The 16,878-nt window shown below is 40.1% G+C and overlaps 2 protein-coding genes across 9 annotated transcripts in view; one reads left to right on the forward strand and one right to left on the reverse strand.

Annotated features, from left to right (window-relative positions):
* The window catches only part of LOC143279658 (serine/threonine-protein kinase Sgk2-like), a 249,841-nt gene extending 243,647 nt beyond the window's left edge, over window positions 1–6,194 (forward strand). For all 8 annotated transcript variants that reach the window (XM_076583693.1, XM_076583695.1, XM_076583696.1 and 5 more), the window contains 2 exons: window positions 2,182–2,319; window positions 4,479–6,194. In XM_076583693.1, the coding sequence (XP_076439808.1) occupies window positions 2,182–2,319; window positions 4,479–4,658 (318 nt within the window). In that variant the 3' untranslated portion in view covers window positions 4,659–6,194. The remainder of the gene's footprint in view (window positions 1–2,181; window positions 2,320–4,478) is intronic.
* A 4,431-nt stretch (window positions 6,195–10,625) lies between these two features.
* Window positions 10,626–16,862, reverse strand: LOC143279661 (coiled-coil-helix-coiled-coil-helix domain-containing protein 7-like). Its single transcript, XM_076583701.1, has 3 exons — window positions 16,651–16,862; window positions 15,846–15,944; window positions 10,626–11,476 (listed from the first exon to the last, which is right to left on the reverse strand). The coding sequence occupies exons 1-3, from the start codon at window positions 16,762–16,764 to the stop codon at window positions 11,366–11,368; spliced, it is 324 nt and encodes a 107-aa protein (XP_076439816.1). The 5' UTR covers window positions 16,765–16,862; the 3' UTR covers window positions 10,626–11,365.
* Window positions 16,863–16,878: the final 16 nt, after the last annotated feature.

A 16,878-nucleotide genomic window follows, 5' to 3' on the forward strand; every position in this document is an offset into this window, starting at 1 on the left:
CAAACAAGTGAAATACAATAAACACGATGAGACTCCGAGAGAGAGCGAGAGAGAGAGAGAGAACAATTGAACGAACAAACAAGCGAAATACAATAAACACGATGAGACTCAGAGAGAGAGAGAGAGCGAGAGAGAGAATATATGACAATGAGAAAGAGTTTGCTTACGTGTGGATAATTTGTGGGGAGGATAGTTGGGGAGCAAAGCATTGTGCATGTGATGGAATGTGTGTGTGTGTGTGTGTGTGTGTGTGTGTGTGTGTGTGTGCTATTTCTCAGCATGGACAGAACATACACATTTGCTCAGTGTTGGACAAACATACATGTGCAGAAAAGTACACACAGATGCTCGGACATCATTCAGGTTTTTTGATGATTCAGACAAATCAAAACTGTTTTCCACGTGGAAAGTAGGTAGGTGGTGGTTATGTTTTGTCTTGTCATGGTGGTAGTCAGAAAATGTCCTTGCTGTGCACAGTTGTCTTGTCATGGTGGTAGTCAGAAAATGTCCTTGCTGTGCACAGTTGTCTTGTCATGGTGGTAGTCAGAAAATGTCCTTGCTGTGCACAGTTGTCTTGTCATGGTGGTAGTCAGAAAATGTCCTTGCTGTGCACAGTTGTCTTGTCATGTTGGTAGTCAGAAAATGTCCTTGCTGTCCACAGTTGTCTTGTCATGTTGGTAGTCAGAAAATGTCCTTGCTGTCCACAGTTGTCATGGTGGTAGTCAGAAAATGTCCTTGCTGTGCACAGTTGTCTTGTCATGGTGGTAGTCAGAAAATGTCCTTGCTGTGCACAGTTGTCTTGTCATGCTGGTAGTCAGAAAATGTCCTTGCTGTCCACAGTTGTCTTGTCATGGTGGTAGTCAGAAAATGTCCTTGCTGTGCACAGTTGTCTTGTCATGGCTGGTAGTCAGAAAATGTCCTTGCTGTCCACAGTTGTCATGGTGGTAGTCAGAAAATGTCCTTGCTGTGCACAGTTGTCATGGTGGTAGTCAGAAAATGTCCTTGCTGTGCACAGTTGTCATGTTGGTAGTCAGAAAATGTCCTTGCTGTGCACAGTTGTCTTGTCATGGTGGTAGTCAGAAAATGTCCTTGCTGTCCACAGTTGTCTTGTCATGTTGGTAGTCAGAAAATGTCCTTGCTGTGCACAGTTGTCATGGTGGTAGTCAGAAAATGTCCTTGCTGTGCACAGTTGTCTTGTCATGTTGGTAGTCAGAAAATGTCCTTGCTGTCCACAGTTGTCATGGTGGTAGTCAGAAAATGTCCTTGCTGTCCACAGTTGTCTTGTCATGTTGGTAGTCAGAAAATGTCCTTGCTGTGCACAGTTGTCATGTTGGTAGTCAGAAAATGTCCTTGCTGTGCACAGTTGTCTTGTCATGGTGGTAGTCAGAAAATGTCCTTGCTGTGCACAGTTGTCATGGTGGTAGTCAGAAAATGTCCTTGCTGTCCACAGTTGTCTTGTCATGGTGGTAGTCAGAAAATGTCCTTGCTGTCCACAGTTGTCTTGTCATGGTGGTAGTCAGAAAATGTCCTTGCTGTCCACAGTTGTCTTGTCATGGTGGTAGTCAGAAAATGTCCTTGCTGTCCACAGTTGTCTTGTCATGCTGGTAGTCAGAAAATGTCCTTGCTGTCCACAGTTGTCTTGTCATGGTGGTAGTCAGAAAATGTCCTTGCTGTCCACAGTTGTCTTGTCATGCTGGTAGTCAGAAAATGTCCTTGCTGTCCACAGTTGTCTTGTCATGGTGGTAGTCAGAAAATGTCCTTGCTGTCCACAGTTGTCTTGTCATGGTGGTAGTCAGAAAATGTCCTTGCTGTCCACAGTTGTCTTGTCATGGTGGTAGTCAGAAAATGTCCTTGCTGTGCACAGTTGTCTTGTCATGGTGGTAGTCAGAAAATGTCCTTGCTGTCCACAGTTGTCTTGTCATGCTGGTAGTCAGAAAATGTCCTTGCTGTCCACAGTTGTCTTGTCATGGTGGTAGTCAGAAAATGTCCTTGCTGTCCACAGTTGTCTTGTCATGCTGGTAGTCAGAAAATGTCCTTGCTGTCCACAGTTGTCTTGTCATGGTGGTAGTCAGAAAATGTCCTTGCTGTCCACAGTTGTCATGTTGGTAGTCAGAAAATGTCCTTGCTGTCCACAGTTGTCTTGTCATGTTGGTAGTCAGAAAATGTCCTTGCTGTGCACAGTTGTTGCGGAAGGAGAAATCGGAACGGCTGGGAGCCAAGAGAGACTTTGAGGAGATTCAGGAGAAGGCCTTCTTTGCTGAGATCAACTGGGATGACCTGTACAACAAAAAGGTTCAGCCTCCATACAACCCCAACGTGGTACGTGCTTTATTTTGGTCAATGATAAGTGGCCTCTGTGTCTGCATTTGGTTGTTTTTTTTCTGTTTGCATGAAAGCGCGTGTGCGTTCATGCGTGTGTATGTGTGTGTGTGTGTGTGTGTGTGGCCATTCTGTAGTTTTACATCTTTTCACTGTAAGTGATGTCATGTGAGAAAAGGGAAGAAAGAAAATGTTGGAGTAAAAAAGAAAGATTGATCAACACAGGTACAGAAATACACACACTGACACCCATTTACAGTGAGTGTGCATTCCACACACAGGCGTGATCTGTGTACAGGGGCATGCATCTCCATGCACACACCCATAAACATGCAACACATACTGAAGGTTCACACAGGCAGGATCTGTGTGCACACACATGTACACATTGCACACACCCATAAACATACAGGCACAAACAGAACACACATACTGAAGGTTCACACAAACATGACCATGCATGTGCCCATGCACACACCCACAAACACACACGCTGAAAGAACTCATCCTTGTCTGTCTCCCAGAGCAGTCAGTTATTGCACTAAACAACAAACATGCACACTGAAAGAAACCATTCTGTCTCACAGAGCAGTCAGTTATTGCACTAAACAACAAACATGCACACTGAAAGAAACCATTCTGTCTCCCAGAGCAGTCAGTTATTGCACTAAACAACAAACATGCACACTGAAAGAAACCATTTCTGTCTCCCAGAGCAGTCAGTTATTGCACTAAACAACAAACATGCACACTGAAAGAAACCATTCTGTCTCACAGAGCAGTCAGTTATTGCACTAAACAACAAACATGCACACTGAAAGAAACCATTCTGTCTCCCAGAGCAGTCAGTTATTGCACTAAACAACAAACATGCACACTGAAAGAAACCATTCTGTCTCACAGAGCAGTCAGTTATTGCACTAAACAACAAACATGCACACTGAAAGAAACCATTCTGTCTCCCAGAGCAGTCAGTTATTGCACTAAACAACAAACATGCACACTGAAAGAAACCATTCTGTCTCACAGAGCAGTCAGTTATTGCACTAAACAACAAACATGCACACTGAAAGAAACCATTCTGTCTCACAGAGCAGTCAGTTATTGCACTAAACAACAAACATGCACACTGAAAGAAACCATTCTGTCTCACAGAGCAGTCAGTTATTGCACTAAACAACAAACATGCACACTGAAAGAAACCATTCTGTCTCACAGAGCAGTCAGTTATTGCACTAAACAACAAACATGCACACTGAAAGAAACCATTCTGTCTCCCAGAGCAGTCAGTTATTGCACTAAACAACAAACATGCACACTGAAAGAAACCATTCTGTCTCCCAGAGCAGTCAGTTATTGCACTAAACAACAAACATGCACACTGAAAGAAACCATTCTGTCTCCCAGAGCAGTCAGTTATTGCACTAAACAACAAACATGCACACTGAAAGAAACCATTCTGTCTCACAGAGCAGTCAGTTATTGCACTAAACAACAAACATGCACACTGAAAGAAACCATTCTGTCTCACAGAGCAGTCAGTTATTGCACTAAACAACAAACATGCACACTGAAAGAAACCATTCTGTCTCACAGAGCAGTCAGTTATTGCACTAAACAACAAACATGCACACTGAAAGAAACCATTCTGTCTCACAGAGCAGTCAGTTATTGCACTAAACAACAAACATGCACACTGAAAGAAACCATTCTGTCTCACAGAGCAGTCAGTTATTGCACTAAACAACAAACATGCACACTGAAAGAAACCATTCTGTCTCACAGAGCAGTCAGTTATTGCACTAAACAACAAACATGCACACTGAAGGATTCTATCTCTGTCTGTCTCACAGAGTGGTCAGACCACACACACACATCCATACACACCCCCACCCCCCAGCCCCCCCCCACACACACACACACACATACCCACACCCCTCCCCCCCCCACACACACACCCACACACACAAATCCACACCCACCTCCACCCCCCCCCCCACACACACACACCCATACCCCCCCCCCCACACACACACCCACACCCCCACACACCCCCACACACACACAACACACACACACACACACACACACACACACACACACACACACCCACACACACACACACACACTTAAGGCTCCCACCTCTGTCTGTCTCACAGAGTGGTCAGCTGGACCTACGGCACTTTGACCCGGAGTTTGTGCGAGAGCCGGTGCCGGCCTCTGTGGGTCGGTCGGGTGGCTGCAGCAGTGGAAAGCTGGTCAGTGCCAGCGTCATGGAAGCGGACGCAGTCTTTGACGGCTTCTCCTACGTCCCCCCTGCGGAGGACGCCTTTGGATGACTGGTGTTGTCCTCCGTCCGTGCTGCCTGAGGCTGTGTGTGCTTCCTGGACACCATGACTGTACTGACAAACACAGCTCTAGGCCCCTTGGTTGGGATGATTGTCCTTTTTGTGGTGTCCACTCACCCAAAGGAGTGATTAACCCACCCTGATACTTTTGTTTTTTGATGGGATGAATGCGATCAGTACTCTTTAACTTTGATGAATGATTACGATTATCCTTCAGGCGATTTTGATTGAATGAGTGTGATAATAATCCTTTGACCCAAACGAATGATTACCCTTGATGCTTTTTCGTTTGGAATGATGTGATTATAATCCTTTCACTCAAATTGAGTTGTAATTGCTTTTTCTTCTCTCTTTTTTTTGTTGCTGTGAAATGTTGAAACAGTACAACTGTGAAAAAATAGGATTGGGAGAAATTTGGGTGGGATTTTCTACGTGTGTCAAAGGTATGCTTAGTGGTAATGATTGTAATTTCTGTAAAGTGATATGATGTTATAATGTGATATGACTGAGTTTTTGGACCTACTGTGTTCAAGCTGCAGGGAAAGAAACATGTGACATTTTCATGCAGAGAAGAACAGTGATCAGTGCTTAAATTTGGTCTTCATGATGAGAGATTGAAACATTAGTTGCATGCACCATTTTTGTGTGTGTGTGTTTTTTTTCAATGATAAGCAGTGCCTGACTGATGGTGAACATAGTGGTTTGTGCTGTTTACAGTGCAGAATGCATGGCTTTCAGTTCCTTATTTTCTCTCCAAAACTATTTACTGATTGTAAATAATTCTCCAGGCACATACATCAATGCATGGACGTGGGAGAGATGTGCTCAATGAACCAGTGTAAGATGTGTTATTTTCATCATGGTTATTCAAGATACGTTATCATTTTTGTCTTGCCCAAGGAAATCACATGTTTTGGTACAGTTAATGGACCAAGTGTTTGTGTTTTGTTTTTCACTTTGATCTTACAAATCACAAAGTAATCTTGGTTATTTTGTGTGTATTGTTATGGACGAAGGTGATGTGTAATTTGGAGGTAAGTATAGAATTTGATAAATTTTTATTTATTCATTCATCCATTTTTAGTCAGTTTCCCATCTGGTCAGTTCATCCTCTACAATACATAAAATCAAAAACTGCATTGACAGCTGATAGAACATCTGTACTGCAGTGGGAAAAACATAACTCCAAACATGGTATTGTGCCCACATCCTTGTACATACAGTGTTTTTATTTCACAACCAGTTTTCAGCAAGGTGGGCTGTACTGTTATCCCAGTATTGCCAGTTACATTGTTAGTTCAGATGTCATCTTTTCTTGTTTTGAATTGGGAGTAAATCTAAGTACTATTTTGTCAATTAAATGGAAAAAAAAAAAGACTGGGTTGTTCCATAAAATCTCTTGTAAGCTTGTTTACATTGTCTTATGCAAGACATATTACTTTTTTTTAGAATAAGTGATTTGTTTGTAGGCAGAGAAGCATTATTGTGATGGTTTAATAAAAGCACACACACACACACACACACACACACACACACACAAAAACAAAAAAAAACAACAACAACAACCCCAAAACAACAAGCAAACAAAAATGAAAGAAAGAAAAACGGATAGATTTGTTGGGAGAAAAATGGGCATTGTGCCAGAAGAATTGCCGAGTTGTGATATACACAGTGCAGGGTCACTTCTGGCAGAGGGCCTAACAGAGACATAACAGCAAAGCTGTGTGCGGCCCTCTGACATTAACTAGTTAGGAAATAGCATGCCAAGGTTGCTCAGAGAAAAAAAAACATACTTGTTTCAGGGGAAACAATTATTTTGGTACTTGGATTGCCGGACACCAGTGGTCACCCTTACTTTCATGTGATTGTTCTTTATTTTACTTTTGAATTATTAAGATGTTCTCAGTGAACTGATGTTCTCTTATTGAAAAAATGAGGCTGGTGTGGTATGTCTAGTGAAGACTTGCTGTACAGTGCCTTATCACGATTTTCACAAGTATATTGTCTTTACTGTTGTCATTTAAGACACATTGAGTCTGGATACTGTCACCAGTAAAGAATGTCAACTGTTGTTTCCTGACAGTCATAAACTAGTGCACAGAATGCTGTTCTTCTGAGTTTTACATGCAGAAATACAAACGTACACAGGGCTAAAGAAAAAAAAAATCTAGTCAATTTCATCCACAGCTGACCAAATTAAACAGTGATGTATTCAGTGTACATGAATCTGTTGGGGGGAAAAAGTGATTTGGTCTTACGTTAGGTTTGAGCTTGATATGAGGAATGAAAGTAATGACGTAGGTGTTAGTGTGAACCGTGTTTTGTACTTGTCTTCCTTCATCCAAATGGTACTGATCGTTGTCAGCTGTGTATGAGAGAGAGAGAAAGCCCACCTGTTCAGTGGTGGCTGAAAACTGGAAAGCAAATGTCCTATCTTGTGAGTTTGAATGAACCTGGGAAAATGTTTTTTTTTTAATGCTGTGGCCTTCTGGATGAATGAGGAAGTGTCTTTGATGCAAGGAAAATGATCATTGCTCACTGGACAGTGTTCCAGAACAGTCAGGATTGCTTCCCTTTGCTGTCTGACACTTCCCCAAGCCCCTGTTTGTTTATTTGTTTCCTTTTCATTTAATGTGTGGGCACCAGTTCAGGTATCAAATTTACTGAAAAAAAAAGGATTAAAGATGATCATTGAAAGTGATGTTTTGGAGGAACATTACATTGTCATATTCACTAAAAACTTTAAAACTTGCAGAGGAGTATAACATTGCAATTTATTTTAATGCAAGAAAGCAAGCAGTTGAACTGTGCTCAAGTAGCTTCAGTTTCTCACAAGCATCATTGGGAAAGTGTTGTGGAAGTCTCCATGAATTGAAAGGTCTAAAACTTCAACATTATCCAAGTGATGCTTTGGTAAATTACTGAGTGTAGTAGCTTGTGAGTATATTGTTGCCATGGGCACATTTCCCTTCACTGATAGCAAGAATCTTGTGATATTTTTTCTTTCTCTCTGTCACGGAGAAGTGTTTCCACATTTGCTATAGTTGTGTATTGCTCCTGTACTTCTTTCAGTTCACACATGATTGTTGTAGTATCGTTTCTTAACGAATGTGTGCTGAGATTTTCTTCTCTCCAGTCAAAAACATGGAAACTTGACTGGTCAAATATCATAGCTGAAAGTGTAACATTGTAGTAATATTGTAGCTGAATGTATACTGCTGCATCCATACATTTATGCAGTAGTATATCTTGTAGTTAAAAGCATACTGCTGCTTCTGTGCATTTCTGTATCTTGTCTGAAGTTGCATTTTTTGTTCATCTCCCTCTTTTTCACTTTCTTTCACTTTTGTCATTTGATATATCACCATATATACTAGTATTTACTACTTGCCAATTTTCTTTAACTACACACACACACACACATATATATATATAATGTTGTGTTGTAAGTGTTATGTTAATCAGCCAGTGCTTGTAGTGTTTTGTCCTGTCAACTCATAACAGACACTCCGTTTCACTGAATTTAGTATAATGGTAGCGGTAGTCAGAGAGAATGCAGAAAAGTACAAAAGAATACAAATGTTGACATGCTTACCATTAACATACCCAGCAAGAAGAGGATTTCTACACCACTGTTTCAAAGTAAATTAATATTAACTCTTTTATTCCTGCTGCATGGTTTTCCGCTTCACAGGAATCTTACCCTTCATTTCTGAACTCTGGAAAACCATGCAGCAGAGAAATTTCCCTCTCCTTCCTACAGCATGGAAAACTGGTTCTAGCTGTAAGTGCTTTGAACTTCATGCGAGTTTTACAACACTTTATCAGATGATGATTTCAATCTGTCACAACTGAATGAGGAGAGAGTGCAGTTATCTGCTGCTACAGAAGCACAAATAGTGGGTAATGAAAAGTTCAAAAAGTGTTAGTGTGGTGTGTATTTGTGCAGGAACTAGCATGACTGCTTCAAGGTAAATCACATGTCACCTTCGTGTGACATTATGTGATGACTGCGACACGGACATGTGAATTAAGACAGTTTCATTTGTGAATAGTTTTTGTTCAAGAATTGTGTAAATAATGATCTAATTCTTGCTCAGTGACATCTTGTGTGGTGAACAGAATATATTCTCTCTGAGACCAAGTTCAAATCATTCATGTGATAAGGACAATAGCAGTGACAGTTTTTCATGGATATGATTAGCAGTGTTGCACTGAGATACATGTGAGGCACTACTTTGTGAGTATCTGCATGATGTGCATACTCTGCAAGCAAAACACTGTCCTGCTTGTTTTATGTTCTTGTATGCATTGTGTTTGACCCCAGTCACCAGAGATACCACCCTATAGTGTCAACAGGCTTACAGACCAATTCTCACATCAGTTCTGTACACAACAGTATATGACAATCTCAGTGTACTGCAATGAGCCATGTTGCAATCAGTCTTCAAAACAAGTACCCGGTTTCCTACTTTCTTTCTCTTCTTTAAAACCAGGAATGATGGGCACATAGGACTGTGGGAACAAGGGGAAGTAATGATACATATAAAAATAGGAGTGAAAGAGTGAAGACCGTGTCTGAAGATGATAATGGTTGAAATAAAGCTTCTAACAGTAATACATTGACTCACTTTGCAGATTACAAAAAAATCACCAGGTGTGTTTTCAAAGGAATTTGCAAGCTTGTAGAATCCTGTTGCAAGAAATCAAGTTTTGATAATTGTCTTCATTTGTTGAGATTGAAGTTGCCAGCTTTTGGTGAAGTTAAACAGTTGTTCAGTTATGCTTTTACATTGTCTGCCTGATTGACAAGTGTCATATTTGAATGTATGATCTTATGGATATGTGAGTGACATTAATCATGATTCAAGCTAATAAAAAATACTTGTGATACTGTTATTGCATAAATAGATATTTGTCCCTCTGCAATCGTTACTTCATTTTGTGAATATGCATAGCTGACAATTATAAACTGGTCAGTTTTCCAGTACTTGATTGTTTTCATGGCCCAGGATACGATTTGTCAGATTTCTTTGTGAATAAAGCCTTGGCTGAAACAGTTTTTGATTTGTTAGTACATGAAGCATTGCTGCCATTATTATACACACACCCCTTGGAATATTATACATGATGGATATTGTTTTTTCTCTTTCACCAGTTTCATCACAATGATTGATAATACTTGTGGATGACATTGATACGGTGCCAAATACATGTTGATACTGTATCTGAAAAAGGTTTTATTTTATTCAATGTACACTCTATCTTCTTCACTATTTTTATCTCTTCCACATTTTGTCCCATTTCTCTGTAAAATTTGCCTTGCTCTCCCCAGAGGTAGTGTCACTACAGTGCTGTGCCAGCAATTTTTTTACATTTTTTTTCTATCAAAAAGGATTTTATCTACATAATTTTTCCAGGGACACCCTGTTTGTTCTCTTGGGTTCTATTACGTGCACTTAGTAAGTTAGTGTATGCTGCATGGGACCTCAGTATATCATCTCATCTGAAAGACTAGCACCCAGACCACCTATCTAGTCTATTGCAGGGGGTTCAAGTCCTGGTCTGTGACTGAATGTTGTTGGGATGGTGTTGAATGGCCACACAGATAGGAGTGGGGGACATTTTACACAATGATCAGTCTGACAGCAAGTCCAGTCCATTGATCATTTAGTTTGTCCTGAGTATTGTTCCACCATTAAAAAAGTTAAAATTAACAACAGTTGTTTTTTTTTTTGTTTTTTTTTTCAAAAGGTTGAAGACTGAAACCACAAGCACAAAAATGACACTGCTCAACATTTCATTATGGTACACCTTTGATTACCCATCACCTTTTGTTCAATGACTTTATACTACTCTTTTAAAACAGATCATCCAGTACTACAAGATACAGCATTGCCTTCAGTTTCAAAGAGATATGAAATGCACATAGAAATCACACACAGAAAGTGCGACACACACAGAGTGAAATTCTGTCTTTATTCACAATAGTTCTCACACACACCAGAGCAACTTCACTTTTCATCACACTGTTTCACAAAAAAACAACAACAGTATCTGATAGGTACAGTAACTCTCAATCTCACTTACACACACACATGTATGCACGCAGACAAACACAAATCCTCCAAAAACATGTTCATATTTACAATGGTGAAGTTATGGTTCAGGCTCATTTTTTCCTGCAAATGATCAGAAAGTGACTGTCCATTCAACAACAACAAATTCTTTTTCAACAAAACTGTGACATCCCCTACTACTTAATAAATGCTGGGGAGGAACCTATGCTTGGCACAAAAACCAACACAAAAATTTCTCTCTTATTTCAATATTTGGAATTTTGCTTTCAGCAGGTCTGACAGCAACTTCCAGTAACCTACCATTTAAAAAGTGTTGTTAAAAAAACAAACAAAAAAAAACAACAACAAAAAAAACCACCACCTTTTTCTTCAAATACTAAGCTGTTGTCAACATTTACACAAAAGGAATTTTGAATGAAATGAAAAGTTCAACCTCTGATTTCCAGGATGAATGGTGATATGAAAAAAAAAGAAAAAAAAAAAAAAAAGAAGAAAAAAAAAAAAAAGAAGAAAAAAAAAAGGATGTAACACGGTCAGTCACAATGCAATGAAGAACAGATGGACAAGATACAAGCCAACTGGAACAAACAATATAACTACAGAAGGGCTGGCGACCCATCACTTCCAAGGCATGATGTGTTTGTAGTCCTGCAAGGCCTGTTTGCGGTCCTCAGGGGCTGGTAAGTACGGCTTGATGTCTTTCCTCTTTCTGTCTGACACCACCAGACTCTATGGACACACACAGGTTTACTTGTAACAACAACACAGTCACAATCTTCATGGTTATGAGGGAACTGAAAGCTAGCTTGAGATTTATTTTGCACAGACCTGTCATTTTTATGTTAAAATGTGCTACTCTCTGCTTCTGTATGCATGAGTATGAACATGTGCTTGTGCATGTGTGTGTGCATGTGTGATTGTGAATGCATACATGCATATGTTAACCCAATCTCTCTCACTTTCTTCAACCATCCATCTTTTCCAACCAGCAGTGAACTGTTCTCAAGACAAGTGAATTTTATTCAACAGCCAGAAAACTGCACTTGTGACTGCTGCAATCTTCAGTTGCTTTGAAGACTCTTCAGAGTACTCAACTTCTCCTCTCCCAAGTGGGTTCATCATTTTTTCCTCTGGTTTTCTGTATCCTGTTTTGAAAGAACCCAGGCAGTCAAACCCCTTTTTATTCCCTATATACAGACATGCTCACTTAAAATAGGATAAAAATAATTCTCAGGCTGAGTAACTATGTTCGCACTGAACTGACCATACTGGAAAGAGAGTAAGAGACTTTATGCTTGGTTAAAACCTGGAAATAATTTTTAAGCTGCCTAATGCTATTCATTTGGCTCTTAATCTCGGCCACATTTGAAGATCAAGCCATCCATGACATAATTTTGTACAAACACACACAGCGAGCCTGGCCTATTGTACTGAATATATCACTTACATGCACGCTTACGCTTACACACACACACACACAGAGTACTGCTTAAAAAAAATTTCCTGACAAACACTGTGCACAGGAGTTTAATAATGATAATAATACATGCATACAGTTGCACAGAGCATGTCCATACATACACACACATATAATCAGTTTGTGCCTGTTTGATGCCAGAATATACAATGAAAGAAACACTGTAGGTTGTCATGAAGTCTCCAACCTCAACAGCAGCAGCCTCATTAGTGCCTCATCCTTAGTTTCAAACATACATGTCCAGAGAACTCATCACAACTTATGTGGGCTTTCATATGGTCCATTCTTTGTGATGGTGATAATGGTTTCCATTTCACCTCCAGTTCCACACCTGTGGTCAGCTTGTGTCAGTCTTTGGTGTTGGCAAGGTGATGGACACTGTCTTTGGATGGACATCAAGGTCTCCACTCCAAAAAAGACATGCATTAGAAATTCTGCTTCCTCAATAAAATAATTACCGGCATCATTACAGAAGTCTTAGTTTGTAGGTGTAATGTCATGCACACTGAAAGAACAGGGACCAAAGAATACCACTAAAGTGAATCAGCATCAGTGCTGTATCGCGTCTGACAGTGGGCTTCATGACATCCTGAACGTGGCAGTTCCTATAGACTGGCAGTGCTCAAACTGACAGATGGAGCTTACCTGCAGCTGAGCATATATTCATTCTGGGTCATTGTAAGGTGATTATTATGTTTGTGAGAAGACACAGAACACGGGACACCAAAGTAGATCAAATAAGTTCTAAATACCAAATACAAAAAAGGAAAGAATTATTGCAGATCTATAAACAAATGCAAGCAGATGACCAGCCTGAAAGACAACTGGTGACTGAAAATAAGAATGAAAAAGAAAGAATGTGAAAAACCCTTGAAAAAAAGAAAAAAAAAAAAAAATTCTGCACAACCTTAATTACTTGAACAGCCTAATGTGAGTGTAACAGGAAATGAAACGTAAGCGTGACCGAGTCTATGAGTATCCATATGTATGTATATATATCTATAAAAGTTGACAGTGATTTCTGACACAGGATAAATGAAAAGTAATTAACCCCTTCACTGCTAGTACGTTTTGCTATAGCCTATGCTGAGAAAATTTTCAGAAAAACAAGAAAAACACACCAATGATTTTAATTTGCTTATATTTCAAAAAGTACTGAAGATAAATGCATAAAAGTATATATCAAATGAAAGGAAAATGAACCAAGATTTTGTTTTTAATACTCACATGTTCAAATAATAAGTCAATCTGACACAAATATTCCATAAAATGCAATAATAAAAAAATGTGACTGTCATTCCATCATGTAGGTGCTGCAACATCAACCAGAATATCAACCAGTCTTTCTTGTGACTGTTGTGATCAATCACACACACTGTCAAAGGCTGTGGAACAGTGTCCAGGTGCATAAGTCTCCAACACAGTCCACACAAAGAATGAAAAGGGTGTGCTCACCCTGCATCTATCGCCAGTAAAAACGCTGTGTGTGGTACTTGCAGAAACAGTCTTCAAGACACAGTGCTGGTTTGCTGGGGCAATCTGGGCAGTAGAACCTCACACCCTTTCTTTATCCTTTCTTCCAGCAGACTCTGCACCTCCTTTGTAACCGGGCCTTCTGTGGGGTATGTGGGATGACATCAGTGAAGTGTTGTCCACACAGACGAACAGCTTGGTCATCTTTAGCAATGTCTGGGTCTTGGTCACCAAAGATCATGACACTAATTACATCCTTCTGGAAGTCCAGGAATGTACTGCTGTTGCCTGCTTTTTTGTTGAGGATGTGTGCATTCAGCATGGCAATTTGTTGAAAATGTACACATACATATTCGTACCACTTCAGGGTTTTCCTTGTGGCATCGTAGGGCTGCAGGTGTTGGTCATGATGGTCCATGGCACCCATGTTTTTGTTGTAATCCAGAATTGCTGGAGGCTTATTTACTGCCCTTTGGTCTTGCTGCTGCTGGTCTTCAGCTGTAGGTTTGTGGCAAGTTGTCAACTCCAGATGGTCCAGTACAAACATCATGATCATCACCATGCTGCATACCTGAAACACATTGCATAAAAGACTAAGTTTGTTGGTTTTGTTTGTTTGGGGTTTTTTTTGTTTTGTTTTTTAACATATAAAAAGGTTATGAAATGGTATAATTTTATTTCTGACTGTTTTCAGAAGCTGAAATACAAACACACACACCTACCCCCCCAACACCCCAAACCCCCAACACACACACACACTGAAACTGGTTCATGGTATGTCACACCCCCTTCATTCTCTTTCTCATACAAAGCAAAATGACAACACACACACACACACACACACACACTTCTACAAGTGTTGCATTTACAAAGTAATTTAGGCATACATTTCTGTATATCATTCTCTGATTTCAGTTTAGTAAACATCTCCTCCTCCCCCACCCCAAAAACCCACAGCCCCTCCCCCACTCACACACACACAACAACAACAAACCAATACACACTCGGGAACGAATTCACAGAAAGCTCTAGGCGAGCGACACATGCTGTCATCAACAATGAGCCAGCCAGCAAGCCACGCCCCCTCGTGCAGCGTTGGTCACACACAGTATACACGTGACTCTATCTCACACACACAGACACTGATCAGTGACTGACGAAGCTACTCACCACAGCTAACACATTCAAAACACACACAATGCAGTTACATTCATTGTTACAACAAACAGAAAGCAAATAATAAACTGACAAACCTTGTAAACACCCACCTGTATCTTAATCGGCTGAGCTTGTCTTCAGTTTCGTCAAGCAACTCCACCTCCCACCCCCCTCCACTGTCAAAATCAGCGTCTTCGGCATCAACTTCAAGCAGATCTATCTCATTCAGTCCACAATCTTCATCTCTACTGTTTGCATCGTGAAGGATTTCTTTGAATACTCTTGCAAATGTTGGGGTTTGTCTGCGTTCAGCCATGGCTTTGCAAACGCAACTTGAGCTTCGTACAAACTTGCAAAACTTTCGCCATAAATATGACCAATAGGTGAATATTTTTAGTTAATGGAACTCAGGAGATAAAGAGCTCTCAGGGGAGCTAATTTACTGGTTAGCAGACTCTTTTTTTCTGCAGTGTGGGACTCGAAACATAGAACATTGTAACATGACGTACGGCGCACGTCAATACAGCATTGGCGAGCGACATTTCATGACGTACGCTGTACGTCAACAGCGCAGTCAAGATGTTAATGTGGTCCCACAAGAACCCGAATCGGTCTCTACAGTCACAGGCGACGCTGCTTGGTCCAAGCAGACAGCCCAATTAGACATTAGGTTGGATATACTCTATCCATGGTCAGCCATGACCGAAGGAGGCCTACTACAAGAACTGAAGCTCAAGGTATACCAGAATGACAAAAAGAGACTCAATTCTCTGCATACATTTTGTATGCTAGAACTGCAGTAAAATATATATATATATATATATATATATATATATTTTTTTTTTTTTTTTTTTTTGTTCACATAAACTATATATAAAAAAAACAAACACTTGCTGTCTCAATGGATTTCATTAGTACACGACTGTCGGAGAGACACACACTGAAATAACGTAAATCAACAGCAGGGAGAAAGAAAAGTAGTTCACTAACCCAGAATTCTCTGCAATGCTTGTAGTTGAGGAAATGTTTTGAACATTTGTCACGATCATAAGCATTGTCATCAAGGCACTGGAAGCTCATCTGCTGCTCCTGCATCAAAGAAATTAAAAAAAAAATTTATACAAATGAAACTTACTGCCTTGAATGAAACTTATGTACTTAAATTGAACATAACATTCTCATTGTCAAAGAAATAAGAAACCCCAACCTTAAATGAAACGAAATACACATTTCACTCTCATGTGTGTGTGTGTGTGTGTGTGTGTGTGTGAGAGAGAACACATGAACATGTTGCACTCATACTTCTTCTAATTATTATCATTGTTATTGTCATTATCTCCTTATTATTTCCTTCACAATAAACTCATAAACTGAGGAATTTTCCCCTCTTAGTTGTCTGACTGAAAACCAAATTAATGTTATTTTTCCTAAACTGGGTGATGGTGAATAAAATCATTCCATGGTCAGACAACTGGAATCGGAAGTGAATACCATCGTAAATGAAAAATTCGGCGGCCTACGCGAGTACTCCCAACGGCCAAAAGTACAATCGTACCACTACTACTGTATTAGCTTGTGTTACTTCGTTACACAAGGAGAACAAAAGGTCAACTGAGCCCCCACACCCGTCCCGTTTATCAGTAGTCACAAACACAAATTGTACAAACAGGCAAAATACATGCAGAAAGATGTTACTGGAACAGATCCATGTAACTGCTTCAAAACAAGAAGATTTCCTGACACTCGCATACTTGCAATGCGAAAACTTTGAAGCACTGTAGCAGACGATTCTCACCTTTGTACATGGGTTTTTATCGATATCTGCTTGTCTGCTAGCCTTCTCAACGCGAACTCTGCGAGAAAGATCACCAGCACCTTTTGATGCCGGCTTTTCTGTTGCAGAAGACATGTCTTTATGATAAAAATCGGAACAAAACAACGAATCAAATTGGTGGCATCCCCAATGCAACCGCTGACTAGGAGGCTGCCATCTTGTAGTGACGTCACTATTTTTACCTCTCCC

Source organism: Babylonia areolata, chromosome 3, assembly GCF_041734735.1.
Source record: "Babylonia areolata isolate BAREFJ2019XMU chromosome 3, ASM4173473v1, whole genome shotgun sequence".
Lineage (NCBI taxonomy): Eukaryota > Metazoa > Mollusca > Gastropoda > Neogastropoda > Buccinidae > Babylonia > Babylonia areolata.